The 14,245-nt window shown below is 37.5% G+C and overlaps 1 protein-coding gene across 1 annotated transcript in view; it reads right to left on the bottom strand.

Annotated features, from left to right (window-relative positions):
* Nucleotides 1-11,253, bottom strand: part of LOC139940420 (uncharacterized) — a 30,445-nt gene extending 19,192 nt beyond the window's left edge. Inside the window, exons 1-12 of the mRNA XM_071936655.1 lie at nucleotides 11,116-11,253; nucleotides 9,664-9,782; nucleotides 8,138-8,428; nucleotides 7,198-7,296; nucleotides 6,853-6,985; nucleotides 6,500-6,760; nucleotides 4,116-4,234; nucleotides 2,580-2,870; nucleotides 1,658-1,756; nucleotides 1,322-1,454; nucleotides 966-1,229; nucleotides 420-674 (exon numbers count right to left, since the gene is read on the bottom strand). Coding sequence (XP_071792756.1) covers nucleotides 420-674; nucleotides 966-1,229; nucleotides 1,322-1,454; nucleotides 1,658-1,756; nucleotides 2,580-2,870; nucleotides 4,116-4,234; nucleotides 6,500-6,760; nucleotides 6,853-6,985; nucleotides 7,198-7,296; nucleotides 8,138-8,428; nucleotides 9,664-9,782; nucleotides 11,116-11,188 — 2,137 coding nt within the window. The 5' untranslated portion in view covers nucleotides 11,189-11,253. The remainder of the gene's footprint in view (nucleotides 1-419; nucleotides 675-965; nucleotides 1,230-1,321; nucleotides 1,455-1,657; nucleotides 1,757-2,579; nucleotides 2,871-4,115; nucleotides 4,235-6,499; nucleotides 6,761-6,852; nucleotides 6,986-7,197; nucleotides 7,297-8,137; nucleotides 8,429-9,663; nucleotides 9,783-11,115) is intronic.
* Nucleotides 11,254-14,245: the final 2,992 nt, after the last annotated feature.

Below are 14,245 nucleotides of genomic sequence, written 5' to 3'. Positions count from 1 at the left end.
TAACCATTTTGGATTACATGACACTACATGCAGCACAGTAAAAGTTTTCGCAATCTGTATTCTCGTAGTCCGTGGATTGTAGCATTCAGGTCTGTAACTTATAGTACAGTATTTAGAAATGTTTAGGGTGTTATAAGACAAAATATTGACTGCTTTTACTCGTTTAAAACTATGACTCCCTCGGTGATCCCCGGAGAGTTCTATTTTACCTCGGCTTCGCCACGGGAAAATATAATGCTCCGGGGATCACCTCGGGAGTCATAGCTGTAACCATAGCACTCAAACCAGTCAATATTTGTATACTATCAACCTCTCCCCATTACTCATCACCAAGTCAGGTTTTATGATAATAATTATGTTGAGTAATTTACCAACAGTGTCCACTGCCTTTAAAGATTGATTTTTGTTATCTCAAATACCTGGTAGAGTTGTGATGTTAAATGTACACATTCCTTGATTAGATGCAGAATCTTGTGTTGTACATGTCACCTCAGTAATCCCGACTCTGTACACCCAACCTGACACAGCCCGGTAGTTGTTATGATCTTTACATGTAATAAAGGGGATGTTACCGTCAACATTATCGGTTGCGGTTGGTATAGTTGACCAGTTGACTACTTGACTTGCCCTGGAATAAATGTTGTCTGGACACGTCACAACCGGAGGCTCAATGTCTGTGGGGAACACAAAGTGTACATTTTGCATATACTTTTTTTTGTAAAACACATCACAAGCAGAAAGGCAATATCCAAAATGTTTGAGTTGTACTTCTCCGGTCCTTGCTCTCTGTTTGCTACTCCTGTGTGTACCAGACTTGAATTATATGAAACCTTGTCTCATTGTAAAGCATTGTCTTCCGTAGTTTGTCTGAGACACCGTGAAACAAAAACCAGCGTGGTTACTGGGGACTAAGACTAAGAGACATGAGGGACAAAATGTTATTCGTATAACATTAAAACACCTACCTGCTAAAGTGATCGTAAACTGGCAATATCCCTGGTACGGTACAGTATCATTAGTATCAGTAGTACATGTGATACTCGTTTTCCCTGCTGGAAATCTGTCACCAGGCATCGTAAGATTACCGTCTTGGTCTTCACAAACGATACTTGCTGGATCAATGACACCTCCCGCAGAGTCAATGGCTGATGGCAGCGGTGACCAAATGACAGCTTCATCTGGCATTCCCCCATTGAATCCGACAATAGTATCGTTCGGACAAACGACAACTGGCGACAAAGAATAACATAAATTATGACCCATTTGAAAATTTGAAAAAAGTGGAGCAAAGACTTTTCCTCATTTGTTTCGGAGGTCTTACCTTCTGTGTCTAAACGAAAAAGCCAGCGCCCTCTTGTGCCGATATTTGTACTCTCTTCGATGTCGTAAATCTGATCCGTCATTGATTTCGGCACAGCGTAGTAGGCTACCCCATCACCAGCATTGTAACCAACCTGATAATCAAAAAAATATACTTTTTTGGTGGGCGTGTATGTGTGTGTGTGTGTGTGTGTGGGGGGGGGGGGGGGTTATATTATTCCCGACTGACCTTTGTGTAAGTTTGACAAATAGCTTGGAACATGGAATTTAAAAGAATTCGTACTATTGGCATCAATAAATCAATTTTGTTATTTATTTATTAAAAGTTTTATCTAACCTGGGCATTTCTTTTGTAAACTGGTGAATCAATCTCCTTGTAATTGAAGATGGTATAAGCCCGTCTGCCATCCGTCACTATAACTGCTTGAAACGTGTGCTGAAAATAACGTAATAACGTTTAGAAAAATACTGAAACGAAACTGAGATAAATGGCATTGTTCTGATAAATATATTTCTTGTTGATCAACGTGTGACGTTCTAGTTTCAACACAAGCCACGCCCAGTTTACAAAACCATTCATGAAAGACGGAGGCCTTTTCCAAAGTATCAACTTCAGTTTTAAGAATGTCTTTTGACGGTAATAAAGACAGTGGACACTATTGGTAAATGTCAAAGACCAGTATTCTTACTTGTTGTGTTACAACATATGCACAAAATAACAAACCTGTGAAATTTTCGGCTTGATTGGTCATCGGAGTTGCGAGATAACTATGAAAGAAAAAAAAACACCCTGTTGTGTGCTTTCAGATGCTTGATTTCGAGACCTCAAATTCTAAACTTGAGGTTTCGAAATCAAATTTGTGAAAAAATACTTCTTCTCGAAAACTACGTCACTTCAGAGGGAGTCGTTTCTCACAATATTTTATACTATCAACCTCTCCCATTACTCATAGAAGAAAGGTTTTATGATAAAAATGATGTTGAGTAATTATCAATAGTGTCCACAGCCTTTAAACAAATTGAACGAAAACACCACAAAATGTACTGACTTACAGTTCGTTATTAGTTTGATGTGTAGCAAGAACGTATTGTATTTTGCTGAAATATACAATGGCTAAAATAGTCCTTATGATCTCAGTATACAAGAGATCAATGGTACGCAATTACGTCTTCACGTCGCCATATTGGATGTAAACCTTTAACGGGGCAGTCAGCTATTCCAGTGATGTCTTAGTGAATAAGCTCGGTACATTACTCACTCTGGGCATGGAGGCCCCGTAACTTGAAACATTCACCCAGGTTGCTATCAACATCCACGAAGCACTGAAATTTAACTGGTTACCGAACGCCTGACGAACCACATCGTCTGCTTGGTCGTAAACGTCTTCAGTAGAAGAGTTGCGATGAAGCGAACGGTACTTCACATCCCCAACATGATAAGTATACAAGTTGGCCCAAAAAACTGCTAGAATTGGAATTGTAAGCGGAAACTCCTTAGGTATGTTGTCTCTGAAGCCTTGTCCAAACGAAACTAAACCATTTGAGCTGATCTGCATAACAAAGATACAAAAAGAACATGTTCGTTGTGTAGATGCTACAGAGTTGGTCGAATTATTTATTATAAGAACGTTTTGGTAAACATGTCTATGCAAGAAATAAGGAATTATGATTAAGCCTTAAATTTAAAAATATTTGACGTTACCATGATGTCATCAATTATTCTTATCTAGCATTAGGATTGATAATAATTGTGTGTTAAAGACATGGACACCTTTGGTATTGTCGAAGACCAGTCTTCTCACTTGGTGTATCTCAACATAATATGCACAAACTAATAAACCTGTGAAAATTTGAACTCAATATTGGTCGATGAATTTGCGAGATATTAAAAGAAGAAAAAACACCCTTGTCACACAAAGTTGTGTGCTTTATGCCTGACTTCGAGACCTCAAAATCCAATTTTGAGGTCTCAAAATCATATTCAGATATTAGTGGAAAATTATTTTTTTTAAGTCGAAAACTATGTTAACTCAGCTCAGGGAGCAAGTTCTCATAATGTTTCTCCATTGCTTGTTACCAAGTAAGTTTTTATGCTAACAATTATTTTGAGTAATTACCAATAGTGTCCAGTGCCTTTAAGTTTAAACCTTGCACCAGCAAAAAAGGTAACGTTTAATTTGTCACGAGAGGGCGCCATTGAAAGCGGTTGAAATTTATGACGTCATTACTCTTTTACCTGGAAGGTGTCGGGGTTACAATACTCAAAAAGAGGGACATGTCGGTTAAAATACTACAGACCTTTCTTGATAAACAAACCGCCTTGGTTGGCATGGACGGCCGAATGTTAGTTAAAATTCGTTATTTTCTGCGAAACTTTCAATTCAATAAAGTACCTCCCATAGTTGCTTTGTTTCCAACAAAATCAACACAATATTTGAATATTCGTGTGTACATTGTTACTAAGAGTAGCGATCTGTTTTTGATTTGCATTAGTGGCTGTGACGTTACAAAAGAAAGGTCTATTGTGTTTGTTTTAATTTTTAAGTAACTTTTCTTACATTTCAAGTACATTTGTCAGTACGTTGTTTTTTTTGTAGTATCATTATCAGGGTAAAAAACCTGGTTTTTAAGTTGCTAAACAAAAATTAATGATGAAGATATTGGTAAACTGTGCTTGCGATATTTTCACAAACCACAAGTTCAACTTCCATCTACGTTGCATTTGGTTACGGGATACAAGTTCTGTCATAACTATTATACACGTAAACGAATGGTCTTAAAAAACTAGAACTCACAAAGACGCTGGTGAAATTTTGACCAAAGAAAGGAAACGGCATCGGAACTGGAATCTCAGAATAAACGTTGACACCTCTTGGGAGAGATGAATCTCCCACTCCAAATGGAAACAGGATATCTGAAGAAGGAAAAAACACATTGGTCGACAGAGGGCGAACATTGTGGCAGCATTTTCGTCTACGTTTGTTGTTACTTGTTCTTTCATTTTGTGCGATCGGCACGTTGCCACAAGATCACACGCCCGTTTATTCATTTACGTAAATGGATGTTATGCCACGAAAGCCGAAATCCTCTATTTCCAATGATTTTTTTTGTTTTAATAATTTGTACCTGATATAGAAATGGGGTTTACTGATGAGAAATGTTGCGGCAGCAGTTGTTTGCCGTCAGTTAGGCAAGTAATTTACTCAAATAGACAATAGCTGGACATGTAAAGATAATCACTTTGATGTAAAAAATCATTTGATAATAAAATTAACAAAATAATATTATATCTTGGATTGGATTGGGTGGATATAAATATTGGTACTCTAAGCGTACGTTACATAGCGGGAGGCTGCCACGCCTAAAAATAATAAACATTATACTTAAAGGCAGTGGACACTATTGGTAATTACTCAAAATAATTATTCGAATGAAAGCTTTATTGGTGGGGAGTATTGGGGAGAGGTTGATGGTATAAAGCATTGTGAGAACCGGCTCCCTCTGAAGTGCCATAGTTTTCGAGAAAGAAGTAATTTTCCACGAATTTGATTTCGAGACCTCAGATTTAGAACTTGAGGTCTCGAAATCAACCATCTGAACGCACACAACTTCGTGTTACAAGGGTGTTTTTCTTTCATTAATATCTCGCAACTTCTACGACCGATTGAGCTCAAACTTTCACAGGTTCATTATTTTATGCATATTTGAGATACACCAACTGTGGAGGCTAGTCTTTGACAGTTACCAATAGTGTCCACTGTCTTTAAAAACTGCACAATATTACAATTTAAGTGCAATAAATTCAGATAAAGAAAAAAAGTAAACAAACTATCAGTAGTATTAGGAAGCCAAACACAAACCTGTGACTCTGATGGTGAAATGACAATAATTCTTGTTCACCTCGATATCTCCAACTGAGATGGGAAAACACTTTTTTTTACATAAAGAAATCCGACCAAACAATCGATCCCAATGTGTTCCCAATGGACTGCTATAGCAATGCATATTGAATGAACTTGTTAGTCTAGACCAGATTAAAAAAAAAAAAAACTTCGAGCGGCATTTTTGAGTAAAAGTTGGTAACATACCTGATTTAACTAATTTGGGGGTGCTGAATCCGAAAATGATGGATACCAAGGCTAATTTTTTAGTCCTTCACCCTGAAAAATCAAATTTAAAACAATACAGAAAACCTAGCAGACGACGGACTTCTCACGTGTAAAATAGTCAGGTTCTGCTGTGGTTCCATGTTGATGTTGTCAGGATACCATACAGGGCAGGTACCCGGGTGCAGGTCAGGTATCCGTAACAAGCTTTTGCGTGTACTGGGTAGATCTGCAATCAAAATTGCACTTTCAGAGGGACCAACAGGTGCTTTCAATGTCATTTTGAAAGAATTTGAGTAAGTTTTTTTCTAATAAAGAGTTACTTATTATTTGAACATAATTTCTCTGTTGTTAAAGACAGTGGACACTATTGGTAATTGTCAAAGATTAGTCTTCACAGTTGGTGTATCTCAGCATATGCATAAAGTAACAAACCAGTAAAAAATTTAAGCTCAATCGGTCGTCGAAGTTGCGAGATAATAATGAAAGACAAAAACACCCTTGTCACACGAAGTTGTGTGCTTTCTGATGCTTGATTTCGAGACCTCAAATTCTAAACTTGAGGTCTCGAAATCAAATTCGTGGGAAAATTACTTCTTTCTCGAACACTACATCACTTCAGAGGGAGCTGTTTCTCACAATGTTTTATACTATAAACCTCTCCCCATTACTTGTAATCAAGAAAGGTTTTATGATGATAGTTATTTTGAGAAGTTACCAATAGTGTCCACTGCCTTTAAAAGTACAAACCGGAGGCGTAATGTCAGTGGGGAACACTATTGTGTAAATTTTGCATATACTTTTTTTGTTAGACACATCTCAAGCAGAAAGGCAATATCCAAAATGTTTGAGTGATACTTCTCCGGTCCTTGCTCTCTGTTTGCTACTCCTGTGTGTACCAGATTTGAATTATATGAAACCTTGTCTCATTGTTAAGCATTGTCTTCCGTAGTTTGTCTGAGACACCGTGAAACAAAAACCAGAGTGGTTACAGGGGACTAAGACTAAGAGACTTGTCCGAACTTGAACACATGAGTAACAAAATGTTATTCGTATAATATTAAAACACCTACCTACAGTGATCGTAAACTGGCAATATCCCTGGTACGGTACAGTATCATTAATATCAGTAGTACATGTGATACTCGTTTTCCCTGCTGGAAATCTGTCACCAGGCATCGTAAGATTACCGTCTTGGTCTTCACAAACGATACTTGCTGGATCAATGACACCTCCCTCAGAGTCAATGGCTGATAGCAGCGGTGACCAAATGACAGCTTCATCTGGCATTCCCCCATTCAATACGACAATAGTATCGTTCGGACAAACGACAACTGGCGACAAAGAATAACATAAATTATGACCCATTTGAAAATTTGAAAAAAGTGGAGCAAAGACTTTTCCTCATTTGTTTCGGAGGTCTTACCTTCTGTGTCTAAACGAAAAAGCCAGCGCCCTCTAGTGCCGATATTTGTACTCTCTTCGATGTCGTAAATCTGATCCGTCATTGATTTCGGCACAGCGTAGTAGGCTACCCCATCACCAGCATTGTAACCAACCTGATAATCAAATAAATGTACTTTTTTGGTGGGCGTGTATGTGTGTGTGTGTGTGTGTGTGTGTGTGGGGGGGGGGGGGGGGGGTTATGTTATTCCCGACTGACCTTTGTGTAAGTTTGACAAATAGCTTGGAACATGGAATTGAAAAGAATTCGTACTATTGGCATCAATAAATCAATTTTGTTATTTATTTATTAAAAGTTTTATCTAACCTGGGCATTTCTTTTGTTAACTGGTGAATCAATCTTCTTGTAATTGAAGATGGTATAAGCCCGTCTGCCATCCGTCACTATAACTGCTTGAAACGTGTGCTGAAAATAACGTAATAACGTTTAGAAAAATACTGAAACGAAACTGAGATAAATGGCAGTGTTCTGATAAATATATTTCTTGTTGATCAACGTGTGACGTGCTAGTTTCATCACAAGCCACGCCCAGTTTACAAAACCATTCATGAAAGACGGAGGCCTTTTCCAAAGTATTAACTTCAGTTTTAAGAATGTCTTTTGACGGTATTAAAGACAGTGGACACTATTGGTAATTGTCAAAGACCAGTCTTTTCACTTGGTGTGTCTCAACATATGCATAAAATAACAAACCTGTAAAATTTTCAGCTTGATTGGTCATCGGGGTTGCGAGATAGCTATGAAAGAAAAAAAAACCACCCTGTTCACACGAAGTTGTGTGCTTTCAGATGCTTGATTTCGAGACCTCAAATTCTAAACTTGAGGTCTCGAAATCAAATTTGTGGAAAGTTACTTCTTCTTGAAAACTACGTCACTTCAGAGGGAGTCGTTTCTCACAACGTTTTATACTATCAACCTCTCCCATTACTCATAATCAAGAAAGGTTTTATGATAAAAATTATGTTGAGTAATTACCAATAGTGTCCACAGCCTTCAAACAAGTTGACCGAAAACCACGTGTGCGCACACAAAAAATGTACTGACTTACAGTTCGTTATTTTTTTGATGTGTAGCAAGAACGTATTGCTGAAATATACAATGGCTTAAATAGTCCTTATGATCTCAGTATAAAGAGATTAATGGTACGCAATTACGTCTTCACGTCGCCATATTGGATGTAAACCTTTAACGGGGCAGTCAGCTATTCCAGTGATGTCTTAGTGAATAAGCTCGATACATTACTCACTCTCGGCATGGGGGCCCTGAAATTTGACACATTCACCCAGGTTGCTATCAACATCCACGAAGCTCTGAAATTTAACTGGTTACCGAACTCCTGACGAACCACATCGTCTGCTTGGTCGTAAACGTCTTCAGTAGAAGAGTTGCGATGAAGCGAACGGTACTTTACATCCCCAACATGATAAGTATACAAGTCGGTCCAAAGAACTGCTAGAATTGGAATTGTAAGCGGAAACTCCTTAGGTATGTAGTCTGTGAAGACTTGTCCAAACGAAACTAAACCATTTGAGCTGATCTGCGATAACAAAGATACAAAAAGAACATGTTCGTTGTGTAGATGCTACAGAGTTGGTCGAATTATTTATTATAAGAACGTTTTGGTAAACATGTCTATGCAAGAAATAAGGAATTATGATTAAGCCTTATTTGAAAATATTTGACGTCATCATGACGTCATCAATTATTCTTATCTAGACATTAAGATTTAATTGTGTGTTAAAGACACTGGACACCTTTGGTATTGTCAAAATTCAGTCTTCTCACTTGGTGTATCTCAACATAATATGCACAAAGTAATAAACCTGTGAAAATTTGAACTCAATATTGGTCGATGAATTTGCGAGATATTAAAAGAAGAAAAAACACCCTTGTCACACAAAGTTGTGTGCTTTATGCCTGACTTCGAGCCCTCAAAATCTAATTTTGAGGTCTCGAAATCAAATTCAGATATTAGTGGAAATTCTTTTTTTTTAAGTCGAAAACTATGTTAACTCAGCTCAGGGAGCAAGTTCTCATAATGTTTCTCCATTGCTTGTTACCAAGTAAGTTTTTATGCTAACAATTATTTTGAGTAATTACCAATAGTGTCCAGTGCCTTTAAGTTTAAACCTTGCACCAGCAAAAAAGGTAACGTTTAATTTGTCACGAGAGGGCGCCATTGAAAGCGGTTGAAATTTATGACGTCATTACTCTTTTACCTGGAAGGTGTCGGGGTTACAATACTCAAAAAGAGGGACATGTCGGTTAAAATACTACAGACCTTTCTTGATAAACAAACCGCCTTGGTTGGCATGGACGGCCGAATGTTAGTTAAAATTCGTTATTTTCTGCGAAACTTTCAATTCAATAAAATACCTCCCATAGTTGCTTTGTTTCCAACAAAATCAACACAATATTTGAATATTCGTGTGTACATTGTTAATAAGAGTAGCGATCTGTTTTTGATTTGCATTAGTGGCTGTGACGTTACAAAAGAAAGGTCTATTGTGTTTGTTTTAATTTTTAAGTAACTTTTCTTACATTTCAAGTACATTTGTCAGTACGTTTGTTTTTTGTAGTATCATTATCAGGGTAAAAAACCTGGTTTTTAAGTTGCTAAACAAAAATTAATGATGAAGATATTGGTAAACTGTGCTTGCGATATTTTCACAAACCACAAGTTCAACTTCCATCTACGTTGCATTTGGTTACGGGATACAAGTTCTGTCATAACTATTATACATGTAATCGAAAAAAAAAACTAGAACTCACAAAGACGCTGGTGAAATTTTGACCAAAGAAAGGAAACGGCATCGGAACTGGAATCTCAGAATAAACGTTGGAACCTCTTGGGAGAGATGAATCTCCCACTCCAAATGGAAACAGGATATCTGAAGAAAGAAAAAACACATTGGTCGACAGAGGGCGAACATTGTGACAGCATTTTCGTGTACGATTGTTGTTACTTGTTCTTTCATTTTGTGCGATCGGCACGTTACCACAAGATCACATTCATATTCATTTACGTAAATGGATGTTATGCCACGAAAGCCAAAATCCTCTATTTCCAATGATTTTTTTGTTTTAATTAATTGTACCTGATATATAAATGGGGTTTACTGATGAGAAATGTTGCGGCAGCAGTCGTTTGCCGTCAGTTAGGCAAGTAATTTACTCAAATAGACAATAGCTGGAGATGTAAAGATAATCACTTTGACGTAAAAAATCATTTGAGAATAAAATTAACAAAATAATATTATATCTTGGATTGGATTGGGTGGATATAAATATTGGTACTCTAAGCGTATGTTACATAGCGGGAGGCTGCCACGCCTAAAAATAATAAACATTATACTTAAAGGCAGTGGACACTATTGGTAATTACTCAAAATAATTATTAGAATAAAACCTTAATTGGTGGCGAGTAATGGGAAGAGGTTGATGGTATAAAGCATTGTGAGAACCGGCCGCCTCTGAAGTGCCATGGCTTTCGTGAAAGAAGTAATTCTCCACGAATTTGGTTTCGAGACCTCGGATTTAGAACTTGAGGTCTCGAAATCAACCATCTAAACGCACACAACTTCGTGTTACAAGGGTGTTTTTTCCTTTAATTATTATCTCGCAAGTTCGATGACCAATTGAGCTCAAATTTTCACAGGTTTGTTAATATATGCATATGTTGAGCTACACCAACTGTGAAGGCTAGTCTTTGATATTTACCAATAGTGTCAACTGCCTTTAAAACCTGCACAATATTAAAATTGAAGTGCAAGAAATTCAGATAAAGAAAAAAGTAAACAAACTGTCAGTAGTATTAGGAAGCCAAACACAAACCTGCGACTCTGATGGTGAAATGACAATAATTCTTGTTCACCTCGATATCTCCAACTGAGATGGGAAAACACTTTTTTTTTACATAAAGAAATCAGACCAAACAATCGATCCCAATGGACTGCTTATAGCAATGCATATTGAATGAACTTATTGGTCACCAGGAAATAAAAAGGGATATGTTTAATCTCGATCGGTGTTGGTTACGCCTCTTAGCAAAAAGTAAGGAAGACAAGAACGGCCCGTAAATACCAGCATCAGACAAAGTTTAAACACTTTATAAATAACCAAACGGCCTGGATTTGAATTTAAATGACAACTGTATACATGTTTGATAATCCGAATAATATAAGGTATTGGAGAAAGTCTTAATCAGGAGTAGAAACAACTTACCGTCTTGAGCATTTGATGCAGTGACCAGCAGACATACTGCCAGCAAGAGGATGGTCATTGGTGAGGGTGCCATTATTCTCGACTCTATGAAGACGCGCAGTCGCTGTATAAACTCATTGGGACACGACTGTCCCCCATAGTACATTCAAACCACAATCGTGTAATGCCCAGTACGATCATTGCTTTTATATAGCCCTTGACTGTGTAAAAACAAATAAAGATATTTATTGGCTGCCAAGTTTTTTAGAAAAAAGAGGAAGTGGATTTGATGTGCCAAACTCCAAATGAATGTAAACAGTTTTACGAGGAAGGAAACGTATTTTATTCAGTTTCTACATTAATATACCCTTGTAGGAAGTCTTCACTTATTGTTTCAATAAGTTCGAATAACTAAGGCCCCCATATCTTGTCGCAGCACAGTTGGATTCTCCCAACAATAGTTGCTTGCTTAAGTAAAACAAAAAATTACAAACTGTTTTTTTTCCCCCCTAAACTTTGGTGGCCCTGAAGGGACATCGCACATCGCAAATATCTTTGCAAATATTTGCGATGTCGCAATATTTGCGATGTCGTAAATATCTTTGCAGATATTTGCGATGTTGCAAATATCTTTGCAAATATTTGTGATGTCGAACATTTTATCCCATACCGTTTCGCATACTTTGTCGCAAGTTTGCATATTTGTGGCGGAAATTTTTCAAGAGCCTAAAGGGTTGTTTGGGTTCCAGCCTTCATTCCATTAACACGTACACACGGGTGGATAGTCGCATACAGTATACGACAATTTGTAAATGTAAATTAAATGTAATTGAACAAAATGTGCCCTCTCAAACCCCAGTCGTATAACGCACAGTGTGCCTATTGCTTTTATAGGGCCAGACTGTGTAACACATACAGCTATATATTGGCTGCCAAGTATTCTTGAGACAGATAACAAGGAAGTTGACTTGGTTTGCCAAATTTGAGCTACTTGTAAACAGTTTCAGCGAGGAAGGGAACGAAGTTCAATTCAGTTGCCATGTTTTATCCTAATGGAGGAAGTCAATGTCCACAATTCAAAGCCACAATCGTATGCCCCCCTGTCTGTCCCTCGAAATAAAGTTGAACAACTTTTGATAATTTTTGAGACGCTATTATCATCAAGATTCTATTTTATTTATTTTTAAAATTACAGACATTGGACACTATTGGTAATTGTCAGTGACCAGTCTTCACAGTAGGTGTTTTTAACATAAGCATAAAATAACAAACCTGTGAAAGTTTGAGCTCGATTGGTCATCGGAGTTGTGAGTTAAATATGTAAGAAAAAAACACTCTTGTCAAAGTTGTGCAATTTCAGGTGCTTGATTTTGAGCCCTCAAAGTCTAAATCTGAGGTCTCGAAATCAAATTCGTGGAAATGACTTCTTTCTCGAAAAATACGTTACTTCAGAGGGAACCGTTTCTCATAATGTCTTGCACTATCAACCTCTTCCCATTACTTTCCATTACCAAGTAAGGTTTTATGCTAATAATTATTTTGAGTAATTACCAATAATGTCCACTGGCCATAATTCTTTATTTTATATATATATATATTTTTTAATCTTTCGGTGAGATCTGGGACAGTGTTATAGAGCTGCTAAGCACACAAATTTGCTTAGCATGAAATTTTTGCCTCGATAAAAACAGGATTAGCCTACCAACCAAATTTCCACATGATTTTCAGGATGAGCAAACAGCAGCTGAATACCAGCAACAAGCAATATGCAACAAATGGAAATTTGGTTGGTAATCCTGTTTTTAACAAGGAAGAAATTTCATCCTTAGCAAGTTTGTGTGCTTCCAGCTCTATGACATTGGGCCCTGGTTTCAAATCACATGACGTATACACAAATGGCTCGGGCCCAGTTTAGCTGAGAGTGTTGGCAATCTAATCGCGAACAAACACCAAAACAATATGCTTCAGTTTCCGACCATTACGGATCTAGTTGTCATTGTTTTTTTATGAAACTGTCTAGAAGGGAAAACGATCCAAACTTCCTCAAGAATGGCACGATGGCTGAAACGACGTAGCCAAGTCGAACTACTGTGTGTAACATCAATGCCAACACATATTATTACGAATTATTACAAATCACTTCCTCCTCACGAGGCAACATTTTGCAATATACATCAAAATGTAGATTTGAGATCTACAGGAAGCATGGGTGAAGGGCGAGGGAGCATTGCTCGTTACCAAGTATGCTAACAACTATATTAAGTATAAATACCAATAGTGTTCACTGCCTTTAAGCAGCTCTTTGAAACTGGCCCCTTATCTTAGTGGCATAACCATTAAGTTAATAATCGAACCAAACCCCCTTAAAAGAAAAACATTATCATCCAATAAAAAAAAGAAAAATACAAGTTATAATAAATCAATATTGAAAATTGACCTCGTACTGCAATAATTAAAACATGTTAAAGCAGTACAAATCAATGACAACTTATGTTTCTTTTGTCAGCTGTGTTAACAAAAATAAAAAATAAAAAACTATCAATGTTGCGCGGATGAGCTCAGCTATGGCTTTCCCTGCTTTTACTTGCTTTCATTTTCATTTTATTTAATGAGAGTCAAACAAGAACCTAAACAAATAGGGAAATAAAGAAATAAATGAATGCATAATTAATGTGTTTATTCATGATTAGAATATCAGAAACACGTGTTGAGGTAGGGGCACGTTGCAAACTACACACGGGGCTGAAACAGGGTTACCCATCCTCCTCTCTCCCTCGCAGTCCGTAAGGATGTAGCCAGTAATTTTTAAGTTGGAACTATTTACTTAAGTTTGTAAAGAATCCATAGTGAAAGAAGGAAACTTGTTGCATAACACTTGTACCAGTCCTTGTCGTGACCGTCTTGACCAAGAAAATGATCGAGCTTCCTTGAAGCTTGAGAAAACTCCAAAGGTGTAATAAGTTCCTTCAATCACAACAAGTCTAACACCCAGCTGTAGATTAGTGCCCGGGGGTTGACCCTTGGTCAAGCCACAACTTGCCCAAAGTGTTTATTTTACCATGTTCTCAACAACATTTTGATGGAGAGGGCTTGGGGAGACACCAGCATAGGGGTACGTGACAACCCCCCCCCCCCCCCACACTCACAATCC

Source organism: Asterias amurensis, chromosome 8 (genome assembly GCF_032118995.1).
Source record: "Asterias amurensis chromosome 8, ASM3211899v1".
NCBI classification, from domain to species: Eukaryota; Metazoa; Echinodermata; class Asteroidea; order Forcipulatida; family Asteriidae; genus Asterias; species Asterias amurensis.
Note: the sequence above shows the minus strand (reverse complement) of the source record. Positions and strands in the feature narration are given on the sequence as shown.